General features: G+C 46.6%; 1 protein-coding gene across 3 annotated transcripts in view; it reads right to left on the bottom strand.

The window, feature by feature from the left end:
- Nucleotides 1–219: 219 nt before the first annotated feature.
- The window catches only part of RSRC2 (arginine and serine rich coiled-coil 2), a 107,964-nt gene continuing 95,876 nt past the window's right edge, over nucleotides 220–12,307 (bottom strand). For all 3 annotated transcript variants that reach the window (XM_063964447.1, XM_063964448.1, XM_063964449.1), the window contains exons 9-10: nucleotides 3,103–3,192; nucleotides 220–1,114 (exon numbers count right to left, since the gene is read on the bottom strand). In XM_063964447.1, coding sequence (XP_063820517.1) covers nucleotides 935–1,114; nucleotides 3,103–3,192 — 270 coding nt within the window. In that variant the 3' untranslated portion in view covers nucleotides 220–934. The remainder of the gene's footprint in view (nucleotides 1,115–3,102; nucleotides 3,193–12,307) is intronic.

Below are 12,307 nucleotides of genomic sequence, written 5' to 3'. Positions count from 1 at the left end.
TGCGGAGCCGCTATCCCCCATGGTCCTTACGGAGTTCCCAGCATCCACTAGGACGTCAGAGAAATAAACAATATCTTTCAGTGTTATCGGCCAGTGTGTAGGACCCATTAGTTACAGGCACAAATAATTCAAATCTATTTGCACGTGTGCCTGCTGTGCTAGTGTCATGAAAGGTCACATCAGTTATAAGTGGACAGAAACAAATGTGGCAACAATATGTTCTAGTTGTATTTGTTTATTCTACAACACTCTGCTTTTTGCTTGGCCACAGAGTCAAATATACAAGCAATAAATGCATGGACAATAACCCTGTACAATTACTGACAATGCACCTTAGCCAACCAGATTTGTTAACTTAACCAAATTAACGTTATCACAAATAAGAGGTTATAAAGGATGTAGTTTTTTATAAAAAGACCACAACTGATATGAAGCATTTTTGTTTTTCTTCTAAGTTTACAGTGTTTAGAACAAACAAAAGTATATTCAAACATTTATGTGCTATTTGACAAGAAATCTAAACAAAAACGTAAACTTACCTAAAATACATTAACAAACATTTTATGAACATCCGATACTGGAGCAATTTTTGTTTGTGGCAAATGTAACATTTTTAGGTTTAGCAATGATATCAGACCTGCTTAATTAGGTATGACCAGAAGTTTTGATGAACACATATCAGTGCTCATTTATATGTCCAAATATAAACTTTAAAAACTAAAACAGCTTGTATTGTCATTTATTGAAAATTTACATAATCTGATAAACATCACTAACACCAGTATCACTGATATATTTACAAAATGATTTTGTTTTAATAAGTTAAAGTCAATGCAACATCCATGCAAGCTAGAACTCTAGCTTTTTGGTTACAAGAACATGAAGTATTGACAAGTTCCAAGTGGTAGAATTGAATGCTCCCCTTCCTTATTTTTCAGACCATGTCCATTCCTCGCATTGATGATGTAAAACCCAAGCCCATTCCTCTTTGGGTATGGGTCTGTGATCTTGCCATTTCATATTGAGCATCTAGGTTTCTGAAAACCTCTTCTTGCTGCTTTAGGGTTCTGAAACTTTCAGCATCTACTGCACTAGTTCCTGCTTCTTCCTCATTCTAAAACAAGAAAATATTATCAAGACATAGCAAAGAAACAACTCCATCCCCGTTTTACAAGGACATATAGTACCTCCCCATGCTGCAGTCATACTGTAGTTCCTATGAGAAAGCCAACAGTACATATCAGCTACACCAAGCACGGTTGGACCTGGAGTGGGGGATGGAGTGTAGCATATTACCCAGTCATGTCCTTGTTTATTAAATGATTGCACAACATTACACATAATACCTACGCACAAAGCTGATAACCTGCCTTTAATCAGGTCTCATTTATGTCCAGTGCTTAAAGAGTACCGTATTATACTGCCCAATGTTATTTTGGAGTGTGTTAATAATGGGACAACTGTTCAGAACTTGTACTTCTGATTATCCACTTGCCTGGCTTAGTTGCAGGTGATGTTACTGCAGCAAGGAGTACGTTACCAGGCCAGGTCACATCACATGTGACGCGTTGCTCGCTGTATCCACCGTTGTGGATTTTTTTTTAATAATATATATATATATATATATATATATATATATATATATATATATATATATATATATATAAAAGTTTTTTTTTATATTGCAGGTTTTTTTTTTGCTAAGGGGGTACTACAGTATCAGATTTTAAGACCACTGGGGGTCTATTGCCAATGGGGAGGGGTCGGGGTGAGAAGTTATTTTATAAGGGGGGCCTATGGACACAGGGGTGGGTGCAAAACACCAATATTTTGTTAAAAAAAAATATTTTATTAAGAATACTTTGTAAAATTAATTAAAAAAACCTATTGCTGAGCAGTTAGGTGAGGGAAAGATAGTTAATTGGTTAAACGTAGTAAGAACCGATAATCATATTTTAGCTAATAGCTAGCATAATACCCCTTTTTGCACCACCAGCTTTGAACACGGGTTATTGAACATCAGCGCAGATAGCCAGTGTTGCTGTGCGGTGTAAAAGGGCTTAGTTGTAATAAATCGGGTTGAGCAACCCAGTATTCCAACTCGGGTAACAAGCAGGCTTGCTGCGCTTTGTAAACAGAAAGCCGGGTCGATGCAACCCGTTTCTAGTTCTCTGCCTGAAGAACGGGCGGTACTTGGAGATTACTTGACCTCTAAGTGCCCCCCCCCCCCCGCCGCGTCACCAACCCAGCAATATGCCGGGTTGGAAAAAGCGTCGGCGAGGGGCCTAAGGTGAGTAGCAGGGGTATTAGTGACTTGGGCCAGACTAATACCCCTTTCATATTGCCAAAATAACTAGAGTTATTGCCGGGTCGAGGTGAAGTGTGAAAGCGCAAAAGTGAATAACCTGGGTCAAATGAAGGGTTAAACACAGGACGGACCCAGGTTGTTGTGCAGTGTGAAAGCCTCTGACCCGGGATATTAAATTCTGGTCTCAAAAAAAGCTGCTGATTGGCTGTTTGTGTCTGCTCAGTCCCCAGCCCCTCCTTTTTTTAAAAAATTTCCTTTGAAACCTCAAAGTGAGCCAGAAAAGTCTATTTTAAATCACATCACAGTGTTTAACATGGGTGACCCCGGTTAAGGCATCAACCCGGGCATAACCTGAGTCGAAACTGCAATGTGAAAGGGTTCAAAAGCCGGGTCCGGCCTGGGTTTGCGGTCTAAATGGAATTAGGAATTAATACACAGCCAAAGATGCAGCTGTACTTTTGACACAAAACAATGAAATAGCTGTTAAAACTCAAAAAATATATTTTAGAAATCAATGTTGATAATAAAAATGAGTTTATTCGTGAATATTTTGGTCAATTGTGTATGCCCAAATACCACGAGAAAGGTGATGTATTTGGAAATGAAGGTGTGCAGGTTATGCTGCTTAAAATAACGAAGAAGAAATTATAGACCCCTCAGCTGAAAGTACACCATAACATGCATTTAAAGGTGAAGTGTACTATTGGGGCTAACAATTTTTTTTTTTTTTTTTACAATTAAGTAAAAAACAGTAATGTGTTACACCCAACCACTGTACAAACAATGCAACTCACCTTTATACCCATCAATTTCCTAAATTTGACGTTTTGATCCTTGTTCCCAAAATTGAGTTTTTCCCATATTTCTGCAGATTGAGATTTATCCTAAAATGACAGAATTAACGATTTCATAAAGCAATGTTTTTGCTTTTAAAATACTTCTAGTATTGTTCATCATATATTGTCATAGGTACAGTGTAGACTGTTCACACAATTTTCTTTACACAATAGAAATAGGCAGCGGTCCAGTTAACAAATTAGTCAGTGAAAGTTTAATAAGGTGTTGCATATTTGTAGAAAGCAATAATCGAGATGAAAAAGTAAAAAGTAACCCAGGTGAGCAGCCCCTCTCAAGTGGTGCCTGCTTCTGCCGACACCAAAGAGACGGGCCCAGGCCGGGGTGGGTGGGGTATGTAAGGTCGACAATGTTTAGGTCGACCATTATTGGTCGACAGTAAGTAGGTCAACAGGGATGCTAGGTCGACATGAGTTTGTTTTGTGTGTCGTTTTCTCCATACAGTGACTAGGAACCCCAATCAGGGCACCATGTCCCCTTGCATTGGGCAGGTTATTATTCCCAATCGTAGTCCACGTGCATCATTAAGAAAAAAAGAAAACAAATGTGAAAAACTCATGTCGACCTAAAGACCCTGTCGACCAATAGTGGTCGACCTACTTACTGTCGTCCTAGAGACAGGATCCAGCCGAGGTATAGGGGAGAGGCCGAGCAAGCTGGGAACAAAAAATAAGATTTTACTCACCGGTAAATTATTTCTCGTAGTCCGTAGTGGATGCTGGGAACTCCGTAAGGACCATGGGGAATAGACGGGCTCCGCAGGAGACATGGCACTCTAAAAGAAAGATTAGGTACTATCTGGTGTGCATTGGCTCCTCCCTCTATGCCCCTCCTCCAGACCTCAGTTAGGATACTGTGCCCGGAAGAGCTGACACAATAAGGAAGGATTTTGAATCCCGGGTAAGACTCATACCAGCCACACCAATCACACCGTTTCTCTGACGTCCTAGTGGATGCTGGGAACTCCGTAAGGACCATGGGGATTATACCAAAGCTCCCAAACGGGCGGGAGAGTGCGGATGACTCTGCAGCACCGAATGAGAGAACTCAAGGTCCTCTTCAGCCAGGGTATCAAATTTGTAGAATTTAGCAAACGTATTTGCCCCTGACCAAGTTGCAGCTCAGCAAAGTTGTAAAGCCGAGACCCCTCGGGCAGCCGCCCAAGATGAGCCCCTTTCCTTGTGGAATGGGCTTTTACTGATTTAGGATGCGGCAATCCAGCCGCAGAATGCGCCAGCTGAATTGTGCTACAAATCCAGCGAGCAATAGTCTGCTCAGAAGCAGGAGTACCTAGTTTGTTGGGTGCATACAGGATAAAAAGCGAGTCAGTTTTCCTGACTACAGCCGTCCTGGAACATAAATTTTCAAGGCCCTGACTACGTCCAGTAACTTGGAATCTTCCAAGCCCCTAGTAGCCACAGGCACTACAATAGGTTGGTTCAAGTGAAAAGCTGATACCACCTTAGGGAGAAACTAGGTCCTCAATTCTGCCCTATCCATATGGAAAATCAGATAAGGCTTTTACATGACAAAGCCGCCAATTCTGACACACGCCTGGCCGAAGCCAAGGCCAATAACATGACCACTTTCCACGTGAGATATTTCAGATCCACAGTTTTAAGTGGCTCAAACCAATGTGATTTCAGGAAACTCAACACCACGTTGAGATCCCACGGTGCCACAGGAGGCACAAAAAGGGTCTGAATATGTAGCACTCCCTTTACAAAATGTCTGAACTTCAGGCAGTGAAGCCAGTTCTTTCTGAAAGAAAATCGACAGAGCCGAAATCTGGACCTTAATGGAACCCAATTTTAGGCCCATAGTCACTCCCGACCGTAGGAAATGCAGAAAACGACCCACCCTCTGTAGGGGCCTTCCTGGCCTCACACCACGCAACATATTTTCGCCAAATACGGTGATAATGGTTTGCGGTTACTTCTTTCCTGGCTTTTATCAGCGTAGGAATGACTTCCTCCGGAATGCCCTTTTCCTTTAGGATCCGGAATTTAACCGCCATGTCGTCAAACGCAGCCGCGGTAAGTCTTGGAACAGACAGGGCCCCTGCTGTAGCAGATCCTGTCTGAGCGGTAGAGGCCATGGGTCCTCTGATATCATTTCTTGAAGTTCTGGGTACCAAGCTCTTCTTGGCCAATCCGGAACCACGAGTATCGTTCTTACTCCTCGCCTTCTTATTATTCTCAGTACCTTTGGTATGAGAGGCAGAGGAGGGAACACATAAACCGACTGGTACACCCACGGTGTCACTAGAGCGTCCACAGCTATCGCCTGAGGGTCCCTTGACCTGGCGCAATATCTCTTTAGCTTTTTGTTGAGGCGGGACGCCATCATGTCCACCTGTGGCCTTTCCCAACGGTTTACCAACAGTTTGAAGACTTCTGGATGAAGTCCCCACTCTCCCGGGTGTAGGTCGTGTCTGCTGAGGAAGTCTGCTTCCCAGTTGTCCACTCCCGGAATGAACACTGCTGACAGTGCTAAGACGTGATTTTCCGCCCATCGGAGAATCCTTGTGGCTTCTGCCACGCCATCCTGCTTCTTGTGCCGCCCTGTCTGTTTACATGGGCGACTGCCGTGATGTTGTCTGATTGGATCAGTACCGGCTGGTTTTGAAGCAGGGGTCTTGCCTGACTTAGGGCATTGTAAATGGCCCTCAGTTCCAGAATATTTATGTGTAGGGACGACTCCTGACTTGACCAAAGTCCTTGGAAATTTCTTCCCTGTGTGACTGCCCCCCAGCCTCGAAGGCTGGCATCCGTGGTCACCAGGACCCAGTCCTGTATGCCGAATCTGCGCCACCACAGCAGAGACACCCTGGTCCTTGGAGACAGGGTTATCAGCCGATGCATCTGAAGATGCGATCCCGACCCCTTGTCCAAGAGGTCCCACTGAAAAGTTCTTGTATGGAACCTGCCGAATGGAATTGCTTCATAGGAAGCTACCATTTTTCCCAGGACTCGCGTGCAGTGATGCACCGACACCTGTTTTGGTTTCAGGAGGCCTCTGACTAGAGATGACAGCTCCTTGGCTTTCTCCTGCGGGAGAAACCCTTTTTTCTGTTCTGTGTCCAGAACCATCCCCAGGAACAGTAGATGCGTCGTAGGAACCAGCTGCGACTTTGGAATATTCAGAATCCAGCCGTGCTGTTGTAGCACTTCCCGAGATAGTGCTACTCTGACAAACAACTGCTCCCTGGACCTCGCCTTTATAAGGAGATTGTCCAAGTACTGGATAATTCTTTCGGCCATTACCTTGGTAAATACCCTCGGTGCCGGGGACAGACCAACGGCAACGTTTGGAATTGGTAATGACAATCCTGTACCACAATTTTGAGGTACTCCTGGTAAGGGGGGTAAATAGGGACATGCAGGTAAGCATCCTTGATGTCCAGTGATACCCTGAAATTCTCCAGGCTTGCAATAATCGCCCTGAGCGATTCCATTTTGAACTTGAACCTTCGTATATAAGTGTTCAAGGATTTCAATTTTAGAATGGGTCTCACCGAACAGTCTGGTTTTGGTACCACAACATTTTTGGAATAGTAACCCCGGCCTTGTTGAAGGAGGGGTACCTTGATTTCACCTGCTGGAAGTACAGCTTGTGAATTGCCGCCATTACTAACTCCCTATCTCCGAGGGCAGCAGGCAAGGCTGATGTGAGGTAACGGCGAGGGGGAGTCGCCTCGAACTTCAGCTTGTATCCCTGTGATACTACTTGCAGAACCCAGTGATTCACCTGTGGGCAAGCCCACTGGTCCCTGAAGTTCCCGAGACGCGCCCCCACCGCACCTGTCTGTGGAGCCCCAGCGTCATGCGGTGGACTCAGAGGAAGCGGGGGAAGATTTTTGATCCTGGGAACTGGCTGTCTGTGCAGCTTTTTCCTTCTTCCCTTGTGCAGTAAGGAAGCGCCTTTGGCCCCCTTGCTTTTCTGAAGCCGAAAGGACTGTACCTGATAATACAGTGCTTTCTTAGGGTGTGAGGAAACCTGAGGTAGAAATTTTTCTTCCCAGCTGTTGCTGTGGATACGAGGTCCCAGAGACCATCCCCAAACAATTCCTCACCCTTATATCCATGTGCCTTTTAAAGTCAGCATCACCTGTCCACTGCCGGGTCTCTAATACCCTCCTGGCAGAATGGACCTTGCATTAATTCTGGACGCCAGCCGGCAAATATCCCTCTGTGCATCCCTCATATATAAGACGACGTCTTTAATATGCTCTATGTTAGCACAATATTCTCCCTGTCTAGGGTATTAATATTATCTGACAGGGTATCAGACCCTGCTGCAGCAGCACTATTCATGCTGAGGCAATTGCAGGTCTCAGTATAATACCTGAGTGTGTATATACAGACTTCAGGATAGCCTCCTGCTTTTTATCAGCAGGCTCCTTCAAAGTGGCCGTATCCTAAGACGGCAGTGCCACCTTTTATGACAAACGTGTGAGCGCCTTATCCACCCTAGGGGATATCTCCCAACGTGACCTATCCTCTGGCGGGAAAAGGTACGCCAGCAGTAATTTTTTTTAGAAATTACCAGTTTCTTATCAGGGGAACCCACGCTTCTTCACACACTTCATTCACTCATCTGATGGGGGAACAAAACACCGGCTGCTTTTTCTCCCCAAACATAAAACCCCTTTTATGTGGTACTTGGGTTAATGTCAGAAATGTGTAACACATTTTTTATTGCCGAGATCAAGCAACGGATGTTCCTAGTGGATTGTGTATATGTCTCAACCTCGTCGACACTGGAGCCAGACTCCGTGTCGACATCTGTGTCTGCCATCTGAGGTAACGGGCGTTTTTTGAGCCCCTGATGGCCTTTGAGACGCCTGGGCAGGCGCGGGCTGAGAAGCCGGCTGTCCCACAGCTGTTACGTCATCCAGCCTTTTATGTAAGGAGTTGACACTGTCGGTTAATACCTTCCACCTATCCATCCACTCTGGTGTCGGCCCCACAGGGGGCGACATCACATTTATCGGCATCTGCTCCGCCTCCACATAAGCCTCCTCATCAAACATGTCGACACAGCCGTACCGACACACCGCACACACACAGGGAATGCTCTGACTGAGGACAGGACCCCACAAAAGCCCTTTGGGGAGACAGAGAGAGAGTATGCCAGCACACACCAGAGCGCTATATAATGTAGGGATTAACACTATCACTGAGTGAATTTTCCCCAATAGCTGCTTGTATAAACAATATTGCGCCTAAATTTAGTGCCCCCCCCTCTCTTTTTAACCATTTGAGCCTGAAAACTACAGGGGAGAGCCTGGGGAGCTGTCTTCCAGCTGCACTGTGAAGAGAAAATGGCGCCAGTGTGCCGAGGGAGATAGCTCCGCCCCTTTTTCGCAGACTTTTCTCCAGCTTTTTTATGGATTCTGGCAGGGGTATTTATCACATATATATAGCCTCTGGGGCTATATATTGTGATTATTTTGCCAGCCAAGGTCTTAATATTGCTGCTCAGGGCGCCCCCCCCCAGCGCCCTGCACCCATCAGTGACCGGAGTGTGAGGTGTACATGAGGAGCAATGGCGAACAGCTGCAGTGCTGTGCGCTACCGTGGTGAAGACTGAAGTCTTCTGCCGCCGATTTTTCCGGACCTCTTCTAGCTTCTGGCTCTGTAAGGGGGACGGCAGCGCGGCTCCGGGAACGAACACCAAGGACGGGTCCTGCGGTCGATCCCTCTGGAGCTAATGGTGTCCAGTAGCCTAAGAAGCCCAAGCTAGCTGCAAGCAGGTAGGTTCGCTTCTTCTCCCCTTAGTCCCTCGGGTCTCACTGTAAAATAAAAAATCTAAAATATACTTTTTCTAGGAGCTCAGGAGAGCCCCTAGTGTGCATCCAGCTCGGCCGGGCACAGATTCTAACTGAGGTCTGGAGGAGGGGCATAGAGGGAGGAGCCAGTGCACACCAGATAGTACCTAATCTTTCTTTTAGAGTGCCCAGTCTCCTGCGGAGCCCGTCTATTCCCCATGGTCCTTACAGAGTTCCCAGCATCCACTAGGACGTCAGAGAAATAGGATTTTGGTACTTACCAGATAAATCCTCTCTCTAACGTCCTAGAGGATGCTGGGGACTCCGTAAGGACCATAGGGATAGACAGGCTCCGCAGGAGACATGGGCACTTTAAGAAAGACTTTAGATCTGGTGTGCACTGGCTCCTCCCTCTACGCCCCTCCTCTAGACCTCAGTTTGATACTGTGCCCAGAGGAGATGGGTGCATTCCAGGGAGCTCTCCTGAGCTTCCTGACAGAAAGTATATTTGTTAGGTTTTTTATTTTCAGGGAGCCTGCTGGCAACAGACTCCCTGCATCGAGGGACTGAGGGAAGAGAAGCAGACCTACTTCTGTGAGTTTCAAGGCTCTGCTTCTAAGGCAACTGGACACCATTCGCTCCAGAGGGATCGGTACGCAGGTCTCACCCTCGCCGTCCGTCCCAGAGCCGCGCAGCCGTCCCCCTCGCAGAGCCGGAAGATAGAAGCCGGGTGAGTATGAGAAGTAAAGAAGACTTCAGAGGCGGCAGAAGACTTCATGATCTTCACTGAGGTAACGCACAGCAGTAAAGCTGTGTGCCATTGCTCCCATACACCTCACACACGGCAGTCACTGTAAGGGGCTGTAAGAGCCCCCGCCAAATTTTGATGTTTTAAGCGGGACAGAAGCCTGCCGCCGAGGGGGCGGGGCTTCTCCCTCAGCACTCACCAGCGCCATTTTTCTCCACAGCACCGCTGAGAGGAAGCTCCCCAGACTCTCCCCTGCTTATACCACGGTAGACAGAGGGTTTTAAAGAAGAGGGGGGGCACAAAATTAAGCCCACATTGTATATGTAAACAGCGCTATCTGGGTAAACATAAAATTATTGTGTTTTTTTTCCTGGGTCATATAGCGCTGGGGTGTGTGCTGGCATACTCTCTCTCTGTCTCTCCAAAGGGCCTGGTGGGGAAACTGTATTCAGATAAGAGGTTCCCTGTGTGTGTGGTGTGTCGGTACGCGTGTGTCAACATGTCTGAGGTAGAAGGCTCAACTAGGGAGGAGGGGGAGCGTATGAATGTGAGGTCTTCGTCGGCGGTGCCGACACCTGACTGGATGGATATGTGGAATGTTTTAAGTGCTAGTGTGAACTTATTGCACAAGAGATTAGACAAAGCTGAAGCTAAGGAACAGTCAGGGAGTGAACCCACGTCTGTCCCTATGTCGCCGGGACCTTCAGGGTCTCAGAAGCGCCCACTATCCCAAATAGCAGACACTGATACCGACACGGATTCGGACTCCAGTGTCGACTACGATGATGCAAAGTTACAGCCAAAAGTGGTTAAATGTATTCGATATATGATTATTGCATTAAAAGTGTTGCATATCACAGAGGAACCCCCTGTCCCTGACACGAGGGTACACATGTATAAGGGAAAGAAGCCTGAGGTAACTTTTCCCTCCTCACGAGTTGAACGAATTATGTGAAAAAGCGTGGGAATCTCCAGACAAAAAACTGCAGATTCCCAAAAGAATTCTTATGGCGTATCCTTTCCCGCCAACGGACAGGATACGGTGGGAACCCTCCCCTAAGGTGGACAAAGCGTTGACACGCTTGTCAAAAAAGATAGTGCTGCCATCACAAGATACGGCTACCCTCAAGGATCCTGCTGACCGTAAGCAGGAGATGACCTTGAAATCCATTTACACACATTCTGGTACATTACTCAGACCGGCAATTGCGTCGGCCTGGGTTTGTAGCGCGGTAGCAGCATGGACAGATTCCTTATCGGCGGGGATTGAGACCCTAGATAAGGATACCATTTTATTGACCCTAGGCCATATAAAGGATGCTGTCTTATATATGAGAAATGGTCAAAGAGACATTAGTTTACTGGGTTCCAGAATAAACGCTATGTCAATCTCTGCTAGACGAGTCCTCTGGACCCGGCAGCGGGCAGGTGATGCCGACTCAAAAAGACATATCGAGGTTTTACCTTACAAGGGTGAGGAATTGTTTGGGGAAGGTCTCTCGGACCTGGTCTCCACAGCTACGGCAGGTAAATCGAATTTTTTGCCTTAGGTTCCCTCACAACCTAAGAAAGCGCCACATTATCAAATGCAGTCCTTTCGTTCAAATAAAAGCAAAAGAGTGCGTGGATCGTCCTTTCTTGCCAGAGGTAAGGGCAGAGGTAAAAAGCTGCACAGCTCAGCTAGTTCCCAGGAACAGAAATCCTCCCCGGCCTCTGCAAAATCCACCGCATGATGCTGGGGCTCCGCTGAGGGAGTCCGCCCCAGTGGCGGCACGTCTTCGACTTTTCAGCCACATCTGGGTTCACTCACAGGTGGATCCCTGGGCAATAGAAATTGTTTCTCAGGGATACAAGCTGGAATTCGAAGAGGTGCCTCCTCGACGGTTTTTCAAATCGGCTCTACCGACTTCTCCCCTAAAAAGGGAGATTGTGTTAAATGCTATTCACAAATTGTGTCTTCAACAAGTGGTGGTCGAAGTTCCCCTGTTTCAGAGAGGGAAGGGATACTACTCCACTCTGTCTGTAGTTCCGAAACCGGGTGGTTCGGTCAGACCCATATTGAATTTAAAATCCCTGAACCTATACTTAAAACGGTTCAAGTTCAAGATGGAATCGCTCAGAGCGGTCATCGCCAGCCTGGAAGGGGGGGATTTTACGGTATCCCTAGACATAAAGGATGCATACCTTTATGTTCCCATATATACACCTCATCAGGCGTACCTGAGATTTGCGGTACAGGATTGTCATTACCAATTTCAGACGTTGCCGTTTGGGCTTTCCACGGCCCCGAGGATTTTCACCAAGGTAATGGCGGAAATGATGGTGCTCCTGCGCAAGCAGGGTGTCACAATTATCCCGTACTTGGACGATCTCCTCATAAAAGCGAGATCACGAGAGAAGTTACTGGGCAGCGTGTCACTTTCATTGAAGGTGTTACAGCAACACGGCTGGATTCTCAATATCCCGAAGTCACAGCTGGTTCCTACGACTCGTCTGACCTTCTTGGGCATGATTCTGGACACAGACCAGAAAAAGGTTTTTCTCCCGATAGAAAAAGCTCAGGAACTCATGACTCTAGTCAAGAACCTATTGAAGCCAAAACAAGTGTCTGTGCATCATTGCA

The sequence above is a fragment of the Pseudophryne corroboree genome, chromosome 1 (genome assembly GCF_028390025.1).
Source record: "Pseudophryne corroboree isolate aPseCor3 chromosome 1, aPseCor3.hap2, whole genome shotgun sequence".
NCBI classification, from domain to species: domain Eukaryota; kingdom Metazoa; phylum Chordata; class Amphibia; order Anura; family Myobatrachidae; genus Pseudophryne; species Pseudophryne corroboree.
This window is presented reverse-complemented; position numbering and strand designations above follow the sequence as displayed.